Source organism: Cygnus olor, chromosome 16, assembly GCF_009769625.2.
Source record: "Cygnus olor isolate bCygOlo1 chromosome 16, bCygOlo1.pri.v2, whole genome shotgun sequence".
Taxonomy (NCBI): domain Eukaryota; kingdom Metazoa; phylum Chordata; class Aves; order Anseriformes; family Anatidae; genus Cygnus; species Cygnus olor.
In genome coordinates, this window is record NC_049184.1 from 14,704,694 (window position 1) to 14,725,878 (window position 21,185).

General features: G+C 46.5%; 2 protein-coding genes across 3 annotated transcripts; one reads left to right on the forward strand and one right to left on the reverse strand.

Annotated features, from left to right (window-relative positions):
• Positions 1–157: 157 nt before the first annotated feature.
• On the reverse strand, positions 158–7,333 carry ZGPAT (zinc finger CCCH-type and G-patch domain containing). Its single transcript, XM_040575726.1, has 6 exons — positions 6,456–7,333; positions 5,375–5,508; positions 4,415–4,573; positions 3,275–3,406; positions 2,032–2,449; positions 158–1,582 (listed from the first exon to the last, which is right to left on the reverse strand). Exons 1-6 carry the CDS (start codon positions 7,100–7,102, stop codon positions 1,444–1,446), a joined length of 1,629 nt encoding a protein of 542 aa, XP_040431660.1. The 5' UTR covers positions 7,103–7,333; the 3' UTR covers positions 158–1,443.
• A 129-nt stretch (positions 7,334–7,462) lies between these two features.
• Positions 7,463–18,354, forward strand: ARFRP1 (ADP ribosylation factor related protein 1). 2 transcript variants are annotated; one of them, XM_040575729.1, is made up of 8 exons: positions 7,463–7,635; positions 8,580–8,679; positions 9,076–9,163; positions 9,664–9,746; positions 10,221–10,302; positions 10,753–10,823; positions 15,824–15,924; positions 17,458–18,354. In XM_040575729.1, the coding sequence occupies exons 2-8, from the start codon at positions 8,587–8,589 to the stop codon at positions 17,543–17,545; spliced, it is 606 nt and encodes a 201-aa protein (XP_040431663.1). In that variant the 5' UTR covers positions 7,463–7,635; positions 8,580–8,586; the 3' UTR covers positions 17,546–18,354. The 2 variants fall into 2 exon arrangements, with proteins under 2 accessions (XP_040431663.1, XP_040431664.1); XM_040575730.1 differs by lacking the exon at positions 7,463–7,635 and adding an exon at positions 7,815–8,035.
• Positions 18,355–21,185: the final 2,831 nt, after the last annotated feature.

The following is a 21,185-nucleotide window of genomic DNA, read 5'->3' on the forward strand; positions in this document are numbered from 1 at the left end:
ATTTTCTGGTTAGCTTGGCAGTGAATCAGACAGGTCTGGCCCTACAAGGCGGTGCAGCCCTGCCCAGGCTGACAGCTTCATCATTTTCTTAGAAACAGATTAAAAAGAGGTGGCGTTAAGGGAGCAGAACTTTTCGTGAGAAAAATGACTCACAGAATGAAAGGAAATTGATATTTTTTTTAATTAAGAAAAAAAAACGTGTCCTTAAGATACTGGCATGAAATCGCTAACAAGTTTTTTTTTTTTTTTAAAAAAAACACAACACAATTACAATGCACAAGTCCCACCAGAAAGAGAGTCTGATGAAACCACCACCTCCCCTGTGGGGAGGGCTGGCTGCTGCCAACCCTGAATACAGCCCTGGGGAGAAGACATCCTCCGTGTCCGAGGACTGTCCGTGGTGCGGGGAAGGGCACTTGGCTTGCGTCCTGCTTCCAGCACAGCCCAAGGCTCTCCCCAACCCCAGGCAGTGCCGTGCACTCAGCACACGCAGACCTGATCTTTGTGCTCGTCCAGGGCCCGGTCTGAGCTGGGAGTGGGTCCTGAGGGTTTTTTTTTTTTTTAATAAAAGGACCTGTGTTCAGAGAGCCACCTGGGAGAGAAAAACTCAAGTAACAGCGGCAGAAGCGCAAGGTTCCCCATAGAGGTGTTCCCAACTCAGAGGCTTGAGAACCTGTTACTCTGCTGCCTTATTCTCCCATCTTTGGCACTCTGCTTGTGGAACCACGCAGCTTTCCACGCCAAGTCGATGAGTTAGGCTACAGCGTGTCCCAGGGATGCTCCTACAGTCAAACTGGAGAAATACGACACGTGAGGCCTCCGGTACCACCTCTGAGCTGCCACTTCTCTGTCTAGGCATTACACCAGGTTTACAAGAAACTGCTCTTAAAAAACAGAGTTCTCAGATAAATCCCATAGCAAAGAACAGGAGGCAGAGAGCAGCTGAAGCGGTTTGCCATCGCTGTTTCGCACCCAGCACGCGCCTTTTCTGCTCTGCCAGAACGTGCCTGGGACCCTGCCTCCACTTGTCTTCATCAGTTGGCTGCAAACACAAGCCACAGCTGATGGCAGGATGTGGGGCTTTCAAAGCCCCTCCGCGGCTGGTTCGCTGCCAGCAGCGTTATCACCCGAGCAGCTACGCGCTCTGGATGGAGGTGCTGCTGCAGTGATAACAGGAAAGAAGCGTGCAAGGTAGCAGAGAATCGGGTTTCTTGTAGCTGGTCCTTACACAAGGCTCGGGGCTGGACGGATGCGTGCTTCTCGCCCTCCCAGCAGAGCTCAGAAGCAGCTGGTTTTGGAAACCGCTGCTTTTCAGCCCAATTTTCGGGCTGGGCAGGCAGACCGAGACCCAGAAGAGCAGGATGGCTCACCCAGGCTCTGAGGCCATGAGCACAGGGGCTGGCTAGAACGATAATCACTGCAGTCAACCGCCTTCCTCGGAGACTAGAACTCAGTCATCTTCTTATGGGTGTCTGCTTTCTTCTGCTCCCGCTGCAGACTGGCTTCCTGCGCCTGCAGCTGCCCCAGCTGTTTGTGAGCGTTAGCCAGCTTCTCCTCCAGCTGAGCAGTTGCAATGCTGTGCCTGAAAGCGAAAAGCATTACAGCAACGTCACCCTGCATGGTAAAGTCAGAGGCTCGTCCCCGTCCCAGGAGGGTTTTCCCTTTCCTGTGGGATTAGCCCAAGGAAGAGAGGAAGGCCCCGATGCTCAGCACACCCTGGGCTAGAACGCGTCCTCCTGTGACGCTCAGCAGCAGCTCTGAAGAGCTGGGCACGGGGAGGAAAAGACTCAGTCCCTTCCCTCAGAGAGCTCCTCTTTTCCCCACAGCCTGAATTCCAGGCAAAGGACCCCAGACACGTCTGTCAGTGCCCAAGCTGGGCTGAAACGCACGTTAAAGGCTCCCCTCCCTGCTTCCCCTCAGCTCTCTTCTAGACATCTGTTCCCCCTGTACCTCATTTCAAGCCCATCCCTTCTCGGACCCACCAAGAGCCCTCGCTTTACCCTGCAGCCCCGACGAGAATTTTTTTCCTACCGTCCAACGTTGCGCGCCAGGGCCTGCTGGATTCCTCTGATATCCTTCTGCGTTTGTTCAATCTTCTCCATTGTCTGGAAGAGGCGGACACTCAGGGCCTTCTTGGTGCTCTTGCTAGCATGGTAGATCTCTTTGCTGTTCCTCTCGGGCAGCGCCACACCTCCGGCCTTCTCCCCAGTGCTCTTCCCTCTCAGTTTCTCATTCAAAAAGTCAAACACGTTGCGGGGTGGCTTGCGGCTGCCTGCAGAGGACCGGCCAGCGTTACTTCCCTTTGCCCGGCATTTCTTCGAGTTGCCGGGGTCCAGCCTCCCCTGTTTCTTCTTCTGAAGCACCTCGGCGCACTGGTCGAGGGATTTCCCTCGAGGAAGGACCACGGCCTGCACCGGCTCCACTCGGCCCTCAGAATTCTTCCCCAGCCCTGAAAAGCAAGGGCCGTGAGGCACCAAGTTAATACCCAAGGAAGGACGTCCCTTCTCCAAGCCGCTTCCCACCACAAACTCACACTGACAAGCTTAGCACAAAACAGGCTTTTGGGGTACAAGGTGCTGTAACCACCCTCAGAGGGGGAGCAGCACAAACCACGGCACGTCGGTGGATGTGACAGCAGGAGCCTTCTCCTGCAGGAGATACGCAATAAAAAGCCCAAGGCCATCCATCAGGCCAGTTTCTGCGAAACAAGGTTGAGCCTGACATTCTCGGCTTCTCAAGCCAGGTTCTTTTTGAAACTGGTTTGGTTCCTCCGGGAGAACTGGAGACAAACGCAAGCAGCAGACTGGCCTCCTAAAGCCCCCAAGGCTCAATAGCATTTGTGTAGTAAGAAGCGAGTTCAGCAGGCTTTGAAGTCTGTGTCTAGAGCCGGGAGATGCTTTAACACAGACATCAGAAGCTTCGCAGATCAGTTCCCTTCTTCCTAAAGCCTTTGAACATCTCACACAACAGTTCTCACGGCTTTAATCATGAACTTGACCATGGCTCTAAATGCCTCCAATTTCTGCTATTACCATACAGGGGCTGGTGCACGCATGTGCCTGTACTTTAACTACTTATCCCTTCTCGCCTGCTAACGCTCCCACCCGGCGTGATTCATCGCAGAGCTTGAGCCTTATCTAACAGGCAACAGCAAAGAAAAGCTGTGGCCTTGTCTAAAATCTTGTTCTTCTTCACTAGCTTTAGGGTCCATCACGAGACCGAGGCAGAGAGGCAGCAAGGCCCTCGCACCACCCCGACCGCCGCCTTCTCTTACCTTTTCCAAACTCGTATCCCATCTGAGCAAGCAGTTTGGAGCCGATGCCGCGAGTATGGGCTTCCCAGCCACCAAAAGAGGAGCTGCACGCAGGAGCCCATTCCCCATTCTCCGGGACCCCCGAATCTATCACTGTGGCACAGAAGAGACAAGTGAAAAACAGGAACAAAGCCGCTATGCAAAACCTTTACGAGCGTGAAACCCCTCGCAGGGCGTTACGACGTACTTCTCCCACCACAGGATCATTCAGCAGCTCCTCCAGCCTCACCTGGCTCCTACTGAGCTGTCACCTTTACAGACACCGCCTGGTGAGTCACCCAAATGAGAGATCTCACTCGATTTAACGCACGCCCCATCTCCTAGTTCCAGGCAGAATCATCCTTCTGTTTCCTTCCTTCCTTCTGGGACGGTCAAACCAACATATGCCATCCCAGGAAAGTTTGGCACTGTCGCATGCAATAGTTATTCGTGCCTCCAGCTCCAGTATGAGACTCCTCTAGGCAGCAAGCTAACGACGCGTTATTAGGATCCAATAATCCCTATTAGGCTACATTTAAAGAGCTCTAGGACACGAGTTTGTCCCTGGGACATAACTGGGACCCCAGCACGGGCACACAGCTGTTTGTGGAAGCTCAGAGAAGCCACCTGGGCTCTGTCAGCCTTCAGCAGTCAAACAGGACACGGCTGTTGCTTGTCGAGGCACTGGAAGGTTCAAACACTCCCAATGACTGCAGCCTTGCACTCTTGTGTCATGCAGCTACACGAAGGTGCAGAGAGACTTAAAAGCCTCTTGTTACACTTATTAGCTCAGCTCAGCCACCCACATGAAAAAGAGACTCAGAGCTCGAACTCTGCTCTAAAACACTGCGCCCTCTACTTCCACCTGCTGGGAGTTCCCACGGAAACGTCCGACCCTCGTTAGACACTTAATTGGCAGAAAACAAAGGTTTGGGTTTGCAGCTGTAACACAGCAGATACTTAATGGTCTCTATCTTTCAGCGACAGAGAAGAGAGATTACCACTCTTTCATCAGAAGTGAGACACTTGTAATGAAAGCTTCAGGAGGGCAGCTCTAGGTCCCAGACAGGAAGGCAGACCGAGATCACAGGGCGCTTCTGCTCCCACCCTCACCACTCTCACCTTTAGCGTAACCAGAATCATCAACGCTGTCTTCATCGGATTCAGCAGACGAGGCACCGTCGTCACTTCGCAGGGGGGGAATGATGCTGTCCCCTTCCACAACAGCTTCCTTTAGCAGCAGGGAATCGAACTTCACAGTGTAATAACCACTGTCGATATCTGCAGAAGGAAAAGCAAGGAACAAGCACTCAGGTAAATCTCCAACAGGCACGTGGCAGAGGGCTTTCAAGTTAGCCTCAGGGAATGACGGGAGACGAGGAAGGCCCAAGGAACACACGTTCAAAAAAAAACCAAAAACCTGGTCTTTCCTTTTGCTTTAGATTTCTGCCTAGAAGGGAGACAAAAGCAATGAGAAGCTATTTTCACAATGTCTGGGTTGATACTTTGAGCTTTTTTTCCTTTTTTTTTTTTAGTTAGGATGAAGACAGGCTGCTGACAAACAGCACTCAAGAGAAGCTTGACTTATTCCCTCTGTCCCAACAACAGAAAAGAAAGGAAGGAAAGGCACGATAAACCCTCACCCTTCCCTTCTCAGGACAGAGGGGAGCCTGCATCAACAGCTGATGGGCAAGGCCAGCTCCCTGGGCCTTTTTTTTTTTTTTTTTAAAGCAAGAACAGATTACTGCAATTCTAACCTAATAAGCACGCAAGTTCCCGCAACACCTCTTTCCTTTCAGTGCACTACATGGCTACGTAATCATTTCTGCACACTTCCGCACATTCCTGCTCTTTATGTCCCGTTTTTGTCCAACACTCTCCTGTTTCCTCCCCCGTTCCCTTCCCAAGCTTTACATAGCTCAGAACTTTTTCTCAGCCACCTCAACATTTCCAGTTTCGGGCTGGAACCACGTAGCCAACTTTTTTCTACTATCAACCAAAATAGTCCAGTTTTGTCGGCTTAAGCATGGGCGTTCGTTTTGCACGCAGAATCCTGGCAGAACGCATTCAAACACGACTCACCGGTTATTTTTGCAGTGTACCATATTCCGTCGCTGTGCTTCGCCAGGCAGGCCGAGCCCACCTCCAGAGTGCTCAGATTGGGCTCCTGAAAGGGCTGAAGCTCCTCCACGGGCACCACCTGCCCGTGCGAAAACCTGCCGGAGAGGGCAAAGAGGAATTAGACCTACCTCGCCTGAGCTGGCTTTAAATTCACTGGGACAGGTTGTCCAGGGAGGTGGTGGAACCGCCGTCCCCGAAGGCGTTTAGGGGCAGATGTGGTGCTTAGGGACACGTTTAGGGGGTGATACCGGTGGGGGGGGGACGGTTGGACTACAAGACCTTAGAGGTTTTTTCCAACCTCAACGATTCTGTGAATAAAAACGCCTCCTCCGCCCCCTTAAAGGGAAGGCAAACAAGTTGTCAGCAGGGGTGGATCTGCGCCAGGAGGTACAGGTTTGCCACGCGTTATTTCAGTGACACAAGTTACTCATTTTTCACCTTAAACATATCGTTTACACCACGTAAAAAAGGAGGCATCCCACCCCCAGAGAATTAAGCTTGCTTTGCTAGTGAGACATCCATTAGAAAAAAAAAGTATCACAGACCCTTTGAGACGAACAGGATCACACAGAAATGCGGGTCTCTGGCCCAGCCCCCCGCTCAAAGCACAGCCAGCTTCAGAGGCTGACCGGGTGGCTCAAGGCCTCATCGAGTTCAGCTCTGAAGACCTCCAAAGACGGAGCCTCCACAACCTCTCCATGCAACTGGGGCAACTTACGCACCATCGACAATCAGTCTTCGGTGGTTCTGTTTAACCAATTAATACACTATTAATTTAGCTATTCGAATGATCGGGTAAAACCTCTGCAACTTGCCCACGGGGTTTTCCCTTTCATCTCCGCGTTAGCTGAGGAAAGCAGCCGAACGGTTTGATGCCGCTGCTCACCACGCGCACCACGCTTTAAAAACGTGGCCAACAAGGCAAAATTCCATGGGTTACAAAACCCAAACGCGGAGCATTCAGAGGAGGTTCCTCCCTTAGAACAAGGCCTTTAGCAACAGCAAGGCCACAAGCCCCCTCCCGCTCCTTCTTCTTCTTTACCGACAGTTCTCTTTAAATCTGCATTTGTCATCCAAGAAGAACGGACACGGCTTCAAAGACTTGTGGGTTGGATAGAGGTACAGCACTCTGACTCCTGCGCCGCCATCTTCCAGGTATTCTGTCCCCACAATCATGGCGTTATGGTACTCCAGCGTCCCCCAGGAGCTGTAGTACGGGGCTTTAACCTTCATCCCACTCAACTCCTCCTCCTCCTCCTCCCTGTCAGACTCCTCCTCCTCTTCACTGCCCTTCGACCGCCTTTCGTCCTTGCTCTCATCTCCCTTTGAGGATATCTCGCTGCTTTCCGCTGCGGGCTTGTCGTCGGTTCCAAGCTCGGCGATGGCTTCCTTGAAGGCAGCGTACTCCTCATCCTGGGCAGAGCTTTCTGGGTCGGCGCCGTGCTCCAGCAGACCTCCCGGCGACGAGGAAGACGAGGACGCGTTTGTGTCTAGCGCGGCCAGCAGCTTGCTCTTCCTCACGGCCACCAGGCTGGACTCGGTCAGCTCTATCAGCTGCTTCAAATCCTCCTGCAGCTGAACCAGGTCCGACTGCTGCGACGGGTCCAGGCCGGCGCCCAGCGCCAGCTCCACCTGCCGCAGCTGCGCGTTGTAGGCGCGGATCGCGGCCTCCAGGCTCTCCTCGTCCATCCCCGGCACCGTGACGGGGCCTTCGGCCGCCTCCCGCCCGGGCACCCGGGGGGCAGCGGCTGGCTCCCGCTCCCTCCCCCGGCGGCAGCCTGACGGCCTTCCCGGGCGCCTCGGAGCCACCGGGGAGCTGCCGCAGCCCGGGCCCGGCCCCCCCGGTTCCCTCCCGGCCTCCCCGCCCGGCCCGGCCCGGCCCCGCACAGCCCCCGCCGCCCTACGGAGCCGCCGCCATGACACCCCGCCGCCTTCCGCCCTCCCGCGCACGTCACTTCCGGCTTCTTTTCCCCCCCCCGGAACCCTGCGCCACTTCACCGGCTGATCCCCGCCCCCCCTGCGCTTGCGCGCTCGGAGGGTGCGGAGGGTGCGCGTGGCGCTGAGCATCCCGGGAGTTGTAGTCCGTCCGGCCTTCGCATCGCAGCCCCCGCCGCCCCGCCAGAACTACACTTCCCAGAGTGCCCCGCGAGGGATGGCGGCGGCGGCCGGTGCCGAGGGGGAGAGAGGTGGCGGCGGGTGACGGGAGGCGGCCTCGGTGCCCGGTGAGGGGCCGCGGGCACGGGGAGGCCGCTGGGCGCGGGGGGGGGCGGAGGCCGGGCCCTGAGCCCTGAGGGGTGGCGGGGCCGGGCCGGGCCGGTGGCGGCGGGTAGGGCAGGGCAGGGCAGGGCCGGGCCGAGCCCCCCCGCTCCGGTCTGAAGCTTTATTTTTATTTTGGGGCGTTTATTTTTATTTTGGCCTCTGGGCGCCTCCGGTAACCGGTTGCAGAGGCCCGGAGCCGGCGTCGAGGCGGGTTCCCGCTGCTGCCTTCCAGCGAGCCTCTGACCCGTGCGAATCCAACAGCAACACGGTGCCTGCCCGCGTAGGCGTCGCCTTGATTTGTGCTGCGCTTTTGGCGATGTAAATTAATGGTCCTCGTGGCACTGTGAGGTAACAGCAGTGAGGGTACGGTAACAGGAGACTGTTAAATTGGAGGTAGGTGGCGTTTCACAGGCCGCTGAGCCCGGTTTGACTGTTGAGATCCCACGCTGCTGTCATAGGGGTGAGGAGCAAGGCGTGAGGGCGCTGACCTGCTCCTTCCTGCCCAAAACACTCCTGTCTGTCTGTCTGCCATCGCCTTCCTTCCTTCTGCAGGTCTTATATGTACCGTAAACGACTTTCAGGCTGTCTTTAGCTCTCCTGTAAGCCCCAAAGCAAACGGGGGAGTGTTGAACTGAGAAGGGAGTTCACAGAGGATGCTGTGTGCTATGTGGTGAAACAGAGGTTGGGCTGCCTGGAAAATCATCCCTCACTTGCATGCGTTTGCAAATACGATCTCTCCTGGGTCTGTGATTTTCCAGAGGTTGCCACAAATATAAGATTTACCGATGAAAAAAATAGCGTAATTTATTTATTTTGTGTTGGGAAGAAATTAGGTTGTGAAAAGAAAGGTTTCTGGAAATGACCTTAATGATCATGTTTGTTAACGATTTCCTGGCATTTGCTGCAGGAGCAGGATGTATACTTTGCTGTCTGGGCTCTATAAATACATGTTCCAGAGGGACGAGTACTGCATCTTGATCCTTGGTTTGGACAATGCTGGTAAAACAGTAAGTGTTTACTACCAATTGCATGGTGATCGCATGCAATTCTAAACATCCCCGTCCTCCAAAGATAAAACTTCCAACAGGCAGGTCAGTCTTTCTTCACCTGGAATGCGAGTTATTTTAGTGACGTTACCCCCAAAGAATCAACTTTTCCCTTGTATTTAAATCCAGCGTAAGCTTTCGGTGGGGTGGAGCTGAGGCTTTGATAATCCTGTAATCACCCGTGATCCCTTCTTTCTTTGCTAAAATAGGGAGCAAGAACAGTGGTTTGTTCCAAGGTTAGGTGGGGCAGGATCCGTTGGAATAGGATTCTGCAGTAATGAAAAGGCAGGGTTGGGGTAGAATTACCCAAGCTAGTAAAATATTTGAGAGTAAGTACTTTTTCACGTTCCTTTTCAGACATTTCTTGAACAAACTAAAACTCGATTTAACAAGAACTACAAAGGGATGAGTTTATCCAAAATCACAACCACTGTAGGCTTAAACAGTAAGTAAATCTGTCTGGATTTTTTTTTTCAGCTTTTTCACAGTTAGACAACAGCTGATTCTTAGATGTTTGAGGTATTTAAAGGTTGACAAGATCAAAGTAGTTCCTGGAAATGGAGGTCTTGTCTCCCAGCTTCCCGTGTCTTTTTGTGAGAGAATAAAATTGGCTTGCTTAGCTTCTGAGAAAGAAAACTCAAACGCTTTACAAAAATAAAATAAAAACAGGTATCCCACTTCAGTGCTAAGCTCAGAGGTTAAGTTAAATTTTGCTGGAGTTCTTTGGCCTGATTCTGATATAATTTGCACTGACACAGTTCCGTCTGATGTTAATGGCCATTTTTTGCTAAGGTATTGTTCTGTTGTTGGAAGTAGCACTGTATGTGACTTCTTCCTCGAGAAGACTCTCCCATGCCAGCACTCTTAGGGGGATGTGCAAGTGTTGGTGCTTTAGAGAACAATTTCAGATTTCATTGGATAGCTTTTTTTCTTCTTTCCCTCTAGTTGGTACTATTGATGTTGGCAAAACTCGGCTAATGTTTTGGGATCTGGGAGGCCAGGAGGAGCTACAGTCTCTTTGGGACAAGGTTGGAATGTGTTTTTTCTTTTATAAACGTTTTTGACTCTTTCAGAATTGCGGAGCTATGATCGTTTAATAATCATACAGGCTTACTGGTAACCCGAGTCTTCAGCATTAACAACTTTTTCGGAGATTCAAGTGTATCTATACAAGATTAGCAGATTTTGCTTAGTATTTGCATTGTTGCGTACAGACAGCAACCCTTAACACAGGTCAGTAATTGTGGTGGCAGAGAGGAGCTTTTCAGTGGTGGGGGGCCAGGTGTGTTTTTTTCCCGTTTCATTCAGTAGGGCTTCAGACAGAACAGGCAATGCGTTTTGTGTGCCACCATTTTCCTCTCCAGACACACGTGATGAAAACAGCCGGCTCTGACTGGTTGATCTCTTCCATGCATATCAAAATTTCACCAGATAAAAAAAATTCTGGAAGAGGAACAAATGGCCCTAGCTGCTACATACACTAATACCTGTTATCCTTTCAGTATTACGCTGAATCTCATGGAGTGATCTATGTCATTGACTCCACTGATGAGGAGAGGCTCTCAGAATCTAAAAGAGCTTTTGGTGAGTACGCAGCATTTCAGCTGTACTGCGATTTCATCATGCGTTGTGGCACAGTTCTCATCGCTATTTTGTCTGCTCCTTGTCCTTGAAGTAAGCTGTGTGGCCTGTTGATGGCACATTGGTAGTACTTCTGTACCTTTGCATAATAAATGATTTTGTTTCTGAGGGAAAAATGTTGGAAGTCTGTCTTGTCTGTAGCACAAGACTTAGTTTCATCGCCTATAGTGACCTTGAATCACTTGTTGTGCTCATGTTAATTATTTTGGAATTTTTCCTTATTTTGTATGTATCACCTGTTTAATTCTCAGTAACGTGCTTTGAACATTACAAATGAAACTGTAAGACAAGGAGGAGCCACTTGCTTCTTCAGGCAAGAGATGTCTTACGTTTTCGCAACTTTGTCTTCCAAAACTGGCTGAATGTCTCTGGTTTGGTTTCTGTGCTTTACAGAGAAGATGGTTACTAGTGAAGCTCTGGAAGGAGTTCCCATTCTGGTGTTGGCTAACAAGCAGGATGTAGAGGTAAGATTATTGCAGACATACTTCTTAAATGAGCAAATGGGCCTTGAGAAGTTGGGCTCTGCGTTTGTGTTAAGTGTACATGACATTCCTGGACTGATACCTATAGAACTTTCCTGCTGCTGGAAATAATTGCTTTGAGTTTAGTTTTCAGTTGTTCCTTTCTCTTCCAACACTTTCCCAGTGGCACAGGTAAGCTTGCTACAGAGACATCCATCTCAGCTGTTTTCAGCCTTTTATGAGCAGATGATATAGCCACGGGAGGGCTTTCATGTGCTGTGACTTGGCATCTTGATACGATTTTTCCTGTTTATTCAGCAAAACAATATTTAGTGAAATTTGTTTATGCTGCTCTGCTATTAGCTAGTAACAGCACAGCAAATGTGTGTGAAGAAATATCGTCCTTGATCAGATAACATCTGTTCAGTGAAACCTTCTCTTTGTTGTAGAGCGTTCCGTCACAGACAGCAGTAAATGGCAATGAATGCTTTTTTCTTGAATATATATATTTTTTTTTCTAGCATATCCAGAACTGTAAAACTGTACTTGACAAGTTTGTGGGCGCTGTGGTGTGACCGTTTAGGTCATGCACCCAGGGCAGTCCCTGTCTTTCCCAGCACTGGGAAAGAGAATTGGGAAAGAGAAAGAGAAGAGAGAGCCTAAAGTGGTCGTGGTATCTCCCATATTTTACTTTCTTTTCCTTCCATGCAGTGTACCTGGAATTCCAGTACTGCAGTTTGAGAGATCAGTCTCTAGATGGAGCTAGAAACTTTCTGTAGAGTTTGGAGCGCCAGCCTTTAGGGCTGGGATCAGTATCTGTTTCAAAGTGTGCCAGTGCTTCCCAGCTTCTTCCCCTGGACTTTACACCTATCTCAGGGAGTGTACTTGTAGGAAGTACTTGAGACTTCCACAGAAATCACTTTGGCTATAAAGGAGGATTTCATTACATTTCAGTTGTACAACACAATAGATCTTTTGGACGATCATAAAGTTATCTAGCTGTAGAAATAAAATAAATGTAATTCCACTTAAGAGACAGCATGAGATTAAGAGCCAGGACTCCTGATTTCTGCTCCTGACATTGCTGTGAACTCTGGTTTCTGGGGAAATTAACGATCTTTTCTATGTGGAACCTAGATAACTCATGTTTCCATGCAACACTACAGCTTTATAGCAGTGAGCAGTAAGCAGCACTCTTACCTTTAGCTTTTGAGAATTAAACTACATGCAGTGACTTGGAAAGCTGTTCAGTTTTCCTTACGGCTGCGTATACATTTTTTGTTATGGGCGTTCTACAAGGGCCAGCTCTTCTGGCACCCTAGCTGGGCCGATGAACAAATGGACTTCTTTACATGACTAGAAAGAGGCATTTGGAACAGGCTCGCAAGATGAAAACTACAAATGACTCTTTGCCCCCTCTAGAGGCTCCGAGACCAGCCCACAGATTCACTGCCTTTATTCGCTCACAGACCTATGATGAGATCAGCAAAGCTATGGTGTATTATTCCTGAATAATTATTCGGGCTCTCTTAGGCAAGGTTTAGAAAACTGGAAGGTCTGTTTCTCTTCCACTGACCTAGCAGAAGTGAAGACCCCTGGAAGGAAATCGGCCATTGCAGGATTATCATTGGCAGAGATTTTTCTGCTCTGGATCTCCAGACATGTAATTGTGGTAGAGGATTCTCCCCACGATTCCTCTGTTTTAACAGGGATCATAGCGAGGGAAAATAAACAATGTCTTAACCTTACTGGTATTTGTCGATGCAAGATAATTTACATTGATTGCATCTTTAAAGGCCAGAAGAATACTTGTGGTGAAACGTATCAGAATTCTGACAGAGATTTACATTCCTGACAAGCTAAAAATATTCGGACTCACTGCCTGAAATCACATAAAGCGTAAGATTTTTTTTTTTGGCTCAGAAGCTAAATTCCTTGTAGAAAAAAATTCCTTTGTTAATAGTCACCATTAGAGTAGATTGCATCCACGCAGCACTGCCTGAGTGGTGTTTGGCAGTATCAGTATTAGAAAAAACTAATATCCTGATAATAACATAAATTAATCTTCTTGTACGAGAAATGTGCTCTGTGTTTAGCAGAGGCTGCAATACTAGACCATTTTGTAATTCGTTAAAATACTGAGTCAGATGTGTGTTGTGGGAGGGTTTTGTTTGTTGTGTTCTAAGAGAGCTATAGCTTTGTTGGGGACTCAGATGTCTAATATTTCATGTGGACTCTCAAGTCAGAACGCCACTTTTGAAAATATTAGGCAGTTTTGCTCTACCTACTGTTCACTGCAGAGAAAGCTGCAAAATAAGAATTTTTTGTTGCTGTTTCGATGTGAATACAGCTGCTTAAAGGTTTTCACAAGCTCTGTATTTCTGAGCTGTGAAACGAACAGTTAAAACTTGGGGACGGAATGGCCAATTTTGGAATACTGTTAAAAATAGTAGAAAAAGTGGGCTAAAAAATAGTCTATGGGAAGAATTAAGTGTTGCGTGATGTCTTTGGCAGGAAGCATTGCCTTCCTACTTGTAAGATAAATTTTGGAAATGAAATCTGAAATCCCCACAGTGATGGAAAGACTTGTGTCTTTGGAAAATTGGAGGAGTCATGGTGGCTGGCAGCATCTCTCTGAAGTCTCACAGTGTTATCTTCATGATACAGATGTTAGAAAATAAGCCTTCTGCACGATGGCCATTCTAAATTCCAACTTATGAAATACTACAGCTTCCCTGATAAATTAGTCTTAATTTCAAATAAGCTTGTTTAAAAAAAAAACAACGTAGCACAGACAATAGGTCAGGCTAGATAGACTATGCCTTGAAGAGCCTTTGTGGAAAGATGTGACGATTTAGAATTCATTCTTTAGGGGAAGTTGAGATCGAAGTGTCACTCTTCGAGTTGTGAGTTTTCCCTGGTGTGGTAGATAACATTGCTCCAGAAAGGTCATCTGTGGATTTTATTATTGTAATGTTATGCTGTTTACGTTATCACAAATCCAGTTTGCCTAGTTTGCTCTTGATTCATGTGGTTTCAGTTGGGAAATGAAACACATCTGTAAACAAATACATTGTAATGGAGATAGGGAGGAGGAGAAGAGGGGAACTTAGAAGCCACAGATGACATTTTCTCCTAAGCACGAGAAACTCAAATGCTCCTCGTTGAAATGATGGGCAAGCTGTCTCCTCCTCTGCTGTAAGACAAGATTCCAGCCCATGGCTTCCCCTTGAACAGTAACAGAAGGCTTCTCTGAATCAGTAGCTCAGTGGCCTTGTCCCCTCTGCTGTGCTGCTGTACTTCATCCCACAGGAAAAAAGATGTGCCTTAGAACACGTGTAGTGTCGTGATGCAGTGACATCCTACTACAACAAATGTAAATGGTGTAAAGTCTCCAGCAAAACCCTTCCTGAAGGAAATTTCTGTAGAGATCAATGGCTGGACAGCTTCGTGGAGGTTAGAGCAGGCCACCATTGCACCAGGGAGTGAGAAAGGGAAGTGACTGGAATGGATTAAGGTGGAAAGAAAATGGGTACAGCAGCTGTAAGCTACACGTGGACGTCTTAAAGGTGACAAGGCGAAGGAGACAGGTTCGCTGTGCTGCTGAACATGTACAGGTTTCCTGGTGATTTTTGGGAAGTTCATTGCCCGAATGCTTTGCAAACAGACGTAAAGAACAGTGTTGCAATGTTCTGCACCATTATTTTCTACCTTTCCTATGCTTTTTCTCAGATTTCCTTTCTAAAAGTTCTGAAATATATCGTCATCCAGACAAGGAAAAATTACTATACTATGGCACTAAACTGATACATTAAAGTATATTTCAGGAAATGTTTGTTCAGTTTCAGCTCCTTTGGGGTTTAACCTTCCTGCTGCCAAGTGTCATTTACTGAAAAAAAAAACACAACTCCTCCCAAGTTATTGGGTAATTGATTTGTCTGGAACTCTGGCTTTCATCAAGAAGTGGTTGGTCCTGCCTTTCTTATTTGGCAGTGAATATCGTGTCAAAAGTAAATAGCATCTTTTAGAAACTTGCAGAGAATGATTATTTGGTGGTAATCTCTCGCCCATCTTCCAGACATACCGGTATGAATTCCAGCTCCCAAGTCCAGTCTGACTCCTGTGAAGTCAGTATTTGATATATATCAATGTTTAAATTCATTTATAACTATTTATCCTATGGATGACAGGTCATCATTTTGAATTTCACACTTTTCATTTGGCAGAAATCTTGAAATAAGTTGTTATGGCTCTGGTGTAAGAAATACATAGTGTTTCTGGATACGGTGTCGAGCTTACTAATTGAAACTGCCAGTGTGAAATGTAACTTAGGTCATAAGAAAGTACAGTCATCAAAAATTGCACAACTAATGGATTCTTCACGGCGGAAAGTCACAAGTCTGGAGTGAAGGGCACTGGGTGAATTGGGTGTCATTAAACTCCTCTCAAGCCATTTCTTAAGAGCCGCTCTTAGTTAAAAGCTCTGAAACGTGCTTGTTTATCACACAGTCACCCTCACGGTAGTTTCCTATATCTAATTTCTCCAGAATAAGTATTTTGCAAAATGGCAAAATGAATAATTGCTATCATTAGTTTCCATCTTTCTGCTGAGTTAAGGCCCAGGCTTAGAGCAGACTGAATTTCCGTTTGTACGTAATCTGTACTTCCAAAGTATGCTTCCACATGGACTAATCCTTAAGACTCACAAGGATCTGATGTGGCATTTGAGTAAAACGTGTTTGAGCCTCACAGGAATGCCAAAATCTCTTTGCGAAGAGAGGAAGAAAGCTGGGCTCATGGCTAGCTAAAATGCTTAAGTGGCTTGTCCAAGGCTTCTGAGAGCAAGCAAGCCCTGAGATCAGAAAAGGATTTTCTATGTTAGTGCATAAGGGGGTTTACTACATTGTGCCATCTTGACTGAAGCCGAACTGTGGACGTAGTAGGATTCATTTTGGAAGGTCACTGTCTCTTGTAACGTCCCTCTTCTTTGATTCCCTTTGCAGACTTGTCTGTCAATACCTGACATCAAGACAGCATTTAGTGACTGCATTAACAAAATTGGGAAGAGAGACTGCCTGACACAAGCCTGTTCTGCTCTTACTGGGTGAGTATGAGAATGGATGGTGTTCTGGTTGATTGAACAGCTGCAGGGCGTCATACAAGCAGAACGGTATTACAGGATAATAACCCCTGAAAGGGAGCTGCGCTTTCTTCCGAGCAGCAACAGATGTTTGGTTGTGAACATCGGATTTGCATCAGGTCAGCAACGTCACGTATAGATTCCTTCTGTTAAACACGATGAAATGTCCTAGCCTGGTCTACTCATTGGCTCAGAGCAGTGGGACTTGGAGGCATTTGGAGCTGTTGGTTCTTCTCCTTTATCGTCCCCTCTCCCTACAAATTAATCCTTGCAGTGGTTGGTTTGCTACAACTCCCAGCTTTTATGTAAGAAGTCAGTTGGAAGTACAGCTGTTTATGACACTGCCAGGGCAACGAGGGGTGTTCCATCGTTGGTGGAGTAATTAAGCTCTTGCTTTCATATTTTTTGGTGTGCACATGAGCTTTGTTACGTAGATAATACCAGATATATAACAGTCTCTAAGCGTTTGTACACTAGGAAAGCATGCGGTTTAAGATGCAGTGACTAGAACAGACCAAAATTTGGGAGATTGGGATTCTTCTTCATGCCTACACAGCTGCCTACCATGACCTTGACCAAGCCACTAAATTCTCAACATCTTAGCATCGCTATTGCACATTGTGTCTTGCACTACTTTGGTTGCGTTTTTAGTTCTTTGAGTGAAAAATGCTTTTTTGCATTACGTCTAAAGTACTGTTGCAGTTGGCTAGAAATACTCCTCTCTGAATTGCTGCCTGTACTGAATCCAGAGCTTTGAGTTTTCTTTTTTTTTAATGTAAAAGCAAAGCTGTAATATAATACAAGCTACTGCAAAGGGGTAAGTAAAGCCTTTTAAACTGTGAGAAAAATCTCTGTTGTCTGCATTGCTGAGAATCAAATGTCATTAAGCAGATGATGACCACAACAAGAGCAATGGTTAGGCACTGGCTAGAAGAGAAGTAATAATAATCTTATGAAATGTAACCTTTACCATTCTCATGTTTTTTTGTACAAACACTTCTAGTTTTGATCGGTGTGGAATTTCCTTTCAAAATTTCATTTTGAGTTCGCAGTAATAAAAAAACTTGCAGAAGTCCTGGCTGGGAAGCTGTACAGGCCAGTGAGTTGCTTGGCAGCCCTGCACAGATGATTATAGAAGTTTGGAGTCAGGATCGGAATATGTGATAAAAGTAGCCTGAGACTTGCAGCAAAATAACCTCAAACCAGCTGACTGTCAAGTGGTTTGATGCTTGTTCATCTCAACATTTTCACAGAGTTGATGACTAACTAAACTGGATGTAGACTTGTAGAAGCATCTGAAAAATAAAAGATGAAGTTTAAATACCAAATGAAAAGAGATTAGTTCCCCTTTGTTTGGGTGTATGAGAAACTATCGTAGTAATGACAGTGCATAAGTGCAGGGCAGAAGCCTTTGCTTGTTCTTGTAAGTGGTCAGTTAAGGACTACGTGAGCCATGTTTTTGTGTTTTAATCTTACCTGTGTATCTTATTTCCTTAGCAAAGGAGTGAACGAGGGAATTGAATGGATGGTGAAGTGTGTGGTGAGGAACATTCACCGACCTCCAAGAAAGAAGGACATAACGTAAGAAATTCCACGTCAGCCAAGAAATGGACAGTCTCTTTCCACACAGTTTAGTGTTCTCTTCAAAGAAGGTGGTCCACCAGATTTCTATTACACCTGATTCTTTCCTAAGTTTGGAGACAAACATTCTCTTTCTGTGTCTAAAAAACTTGAGCAAAGAATTCCAACTGGGGTGGAGGGCGAATCTCCTACATCAAATATTAAGTCATTGGCCTAAGATCATAGACTGTGTGGCAATCCACACTTTATTGCAGATGCAGAGGACTTAATTTTCTACTGTATTACTTTGTGATTCATGGTTTATTAGTCTAATGGGCTAGAGGCCAGTGACATGGAACTCTCCTCCCTTGAAGGAACTGGGCAGGTGAATATGAAAGGGGAGGGAGCCTGGGGAATGCCTGTCCCTCCTGCCTGAGAAGACACCTTGCTGCTCCAGCCCCATGGTTACTAAAGGTGGTGTTACTGTCCCTGTTATGCTGTTGTTTGTATAATGGGGAGAGACAGTGTTGATTATAACTCAATTTTCAGTTGGCACGTTAATTCCTGACTTTTACCTGTGGTAAATGGAAGCCAGCAACAGCACAGTGGTACACTGTTTAAAAAGGGTGTTCTTAACAGTACAGGAACTCCAGAAGCACTGCCTTGCTTTGACTGCCAGTCTCTCTGCTGTGCGTTCTCTTTAATTGTAAGAATAATTGATCATCTTCTGTAACTGGAACGAATTGAGGCCCTCTTTGTGTAATTTCTAGGCCGAAAGCTGAACCTCTAGGCAGGGAGAAATCAGTATGCAATAAAGTTTCCTGCTCCTTTGAACTTGTCTTTCTGAAACGGCTGATGGGTCTTTTAAGTTTGGAAATAGTAGTACTTAGCCCTCCAGGTGTGTTTTTTTTAAAGGAAGAAAGAACAGGAAGGCAGCTCTCTAAGTCAGCTAGTGCTCACTTTTCATATAGCCTATTTAGCTGGTAATTCTGCAGACATATCACTAACGTTTTTCCGAGTACCTCTTTGGAAATACTTGGATGCATTTTGTGGTGGTTTGGCAGCGGGCATTGCTCTTCGTGTGTTTTATTTTCTCCTGGCACTGGTGACCATTCAAGTGCCGTTTGCTCATATGACTAAGGGTACCTTATTCAAACTCTGTTTGAGCAAGTTAGATAGTGGTATTTGTTTAGAGATATGGTATTTGGTATCTGTCAAAGAACTTCATGCTAAATTTACCACATGAAACTTACTGCTGTTTTTTTTCCACAAGAGAACATTAATTCCCTCACATTTAGGTCATAGTGTGAAGGGAGCTACAGTACGTCATTAAGCACATGAATCTAGTGGGAATAACTTCATACTGAAAAACAGAATCTTACTTCTTCATAACATTAAGATAGTAGAAGGCTAGGCAAACTATCAGGTGAGATTTTAGTGAAAAGAAAATTGGTACAGAATTGAAGTGATTCCAGTATCTGGTTCAAATTACTTGCGGTTACTTGCTCTTGTTAGAACAGCAGGTATAACACAATACGCGAGTTTGAATTTGCGTGGTGTAAGTGTTACTACCGCATTCCAGAAGAGTTAAACCACAGCAGATCCAACCAGAAACGAAATGAAAAGATTTCATTAGGCTTCTGTAGATCCAGTAACCCATCTCAGGTTTTGTACACACTCTGTGAACGTAGAGGATGACTTGAAGATGACTCATCTGTAAGAAGTGGCACTTTTTCTAGGCACTGCATGTGTTACTAGGCTGAAAGCTTCAGGTGTGCAAGAGAATATTACTCAGTGGCTATTAACTGTAAGGGAAATCTCTCACTCGGCTGTCTCTGAAAGCCTGAGGATTTTCAAGGTACCTGGCTATTGTTTCAGTTGACAGGGTTGATGCTAACAATTAAACTGAAGATGTGAAACAGTGGCAGGTGGAGAAAAGTGCCTTGCTAAGAGACAAAATGCTTTAGTCAAGTAACATGCAATGTCTGTTTAATGGGACATCAGGCATTTCCCAAGCTATCCTCATATCTCTTCCTTTCCCTAGAAGGCGAGGGAGGAAAAACAGTTCTGAGCTCAAGGGGACAGCTGTTCTCTCAAGTGTCTAGACACAAAGACTGCTTTGTGGCACGTATCAGTGGGGACCTCTTCAAGTAAAGCATTCTGACTTAAAATTACAAAGTTACCATGTGGGAGCGTCTTTCATCCCGAAAGATGAATGAGCTGTGATGCATAAGTAGGAGCATGGACTGATGCCCACAAAAGTCAGGAAGGATTTCTCCAAAAGTGGTAGTGGAAGCCTCTGCGTCATTCACAGTTAGCTTCTAGTGCGGTAACAGCAATTATTTCATAGGGCACACAGATGCAGCTGCTTGGCTCCGAGGTATGTTTTAGGAAAGAGCTTAGCAGTCAGGTTTTTCCAGCATTACAAATAAAGTACACCTACCTGATACTGTCAGACAATTTCCTGAGCGCCTGGTGAGCTCAGCAGGCAAGCATGGTCATACCTATTGTTGAATTGCTTTGGTGTGTCCTCTGTGCTGCAGCATGACTGCATTGAAAGAATTCAGCTTGATCAGCTGACAGGTGCAAGATAAATATCTTGCTGTGCAAGCATGACCTGGACTTGTATCTCCCTGATCATATACCGTATACAGTTCCTTTACGTGAAGAGCAAAAGAAATGGAACGCTGCGAAGTCAGCTGGGGTTTTTGGTTCCATCTGCTCTGTGTGGTCATAAATGGCTGCATAAGGACCCTGATGACTTCCTCCTTCAGCTGACTTTATTGCTGCTTTAGTCTGTATGAGCAGGTCTGTACTGCTAGTGATGCATCAGTACAGACCTATGGAATAGGAACAAATTAATTTGAAGAAAGCATTCTGAAAAGGAATGGTACTCAATGTATAAGCACTGCTAAAAAAATCCCCTTGAGGTAGTCAAAGATGGTGTGCTGATACCGATTTTGTATTCTGATCAGTAATTTAAACAGTAATTCATCGTATTTTAGAATAACGCCTTATTTAAGTCCTTAACGAAGCACAGACTTTTATTTAAAATACTTTTGCATTACAAGTCCCCTCCAAAACCGCCAAGCAATGCCAAGATATTTCTAAGCAGATCGGTTTTTGTAAACAGTTTGTCAGATTTTGGATACTTTTGAGATGGGCCTGTTTTGACCATGCCAATTACCAGCAATTTATTTCTCTGAAGAGTTGTTTTATATTCTGAAGGTGAAACAGATTCATCTCAGCAGTCACTTTTTCCTTTAACATGCTTTCTTAAAGGAAATACATACACTGAGATAAAGCTAAGTGGCTAATTACAGTGGTAGTTACTCCACTTGCCTTATTTGAACACTGCAGGAAGATTAATTTTCTCTCACCCCTCTGGAATTTCCCTACTAAGCAAATATTTACTAGCTGTTAGCAGCAGGACGCAAGAATGTTCCTTTAAAACAAAGAGCAACAGAAAAAAACACAACACTTAATGTTTTTGAGAACTCTGTGAATCATAGCGCTGCCCGTGTGGTGACAATTCCATCTTCATTTGGAACTGATGAAAGATGAGGAATAACTGAGTTAGAGCTCCTTCTTGCTGGTCCTGTCTAATCCCATCCCAGTGCAAGGCAGCAGCAGTGTGTTAGCCTTGTTTCAGTGGCCTGATGTGT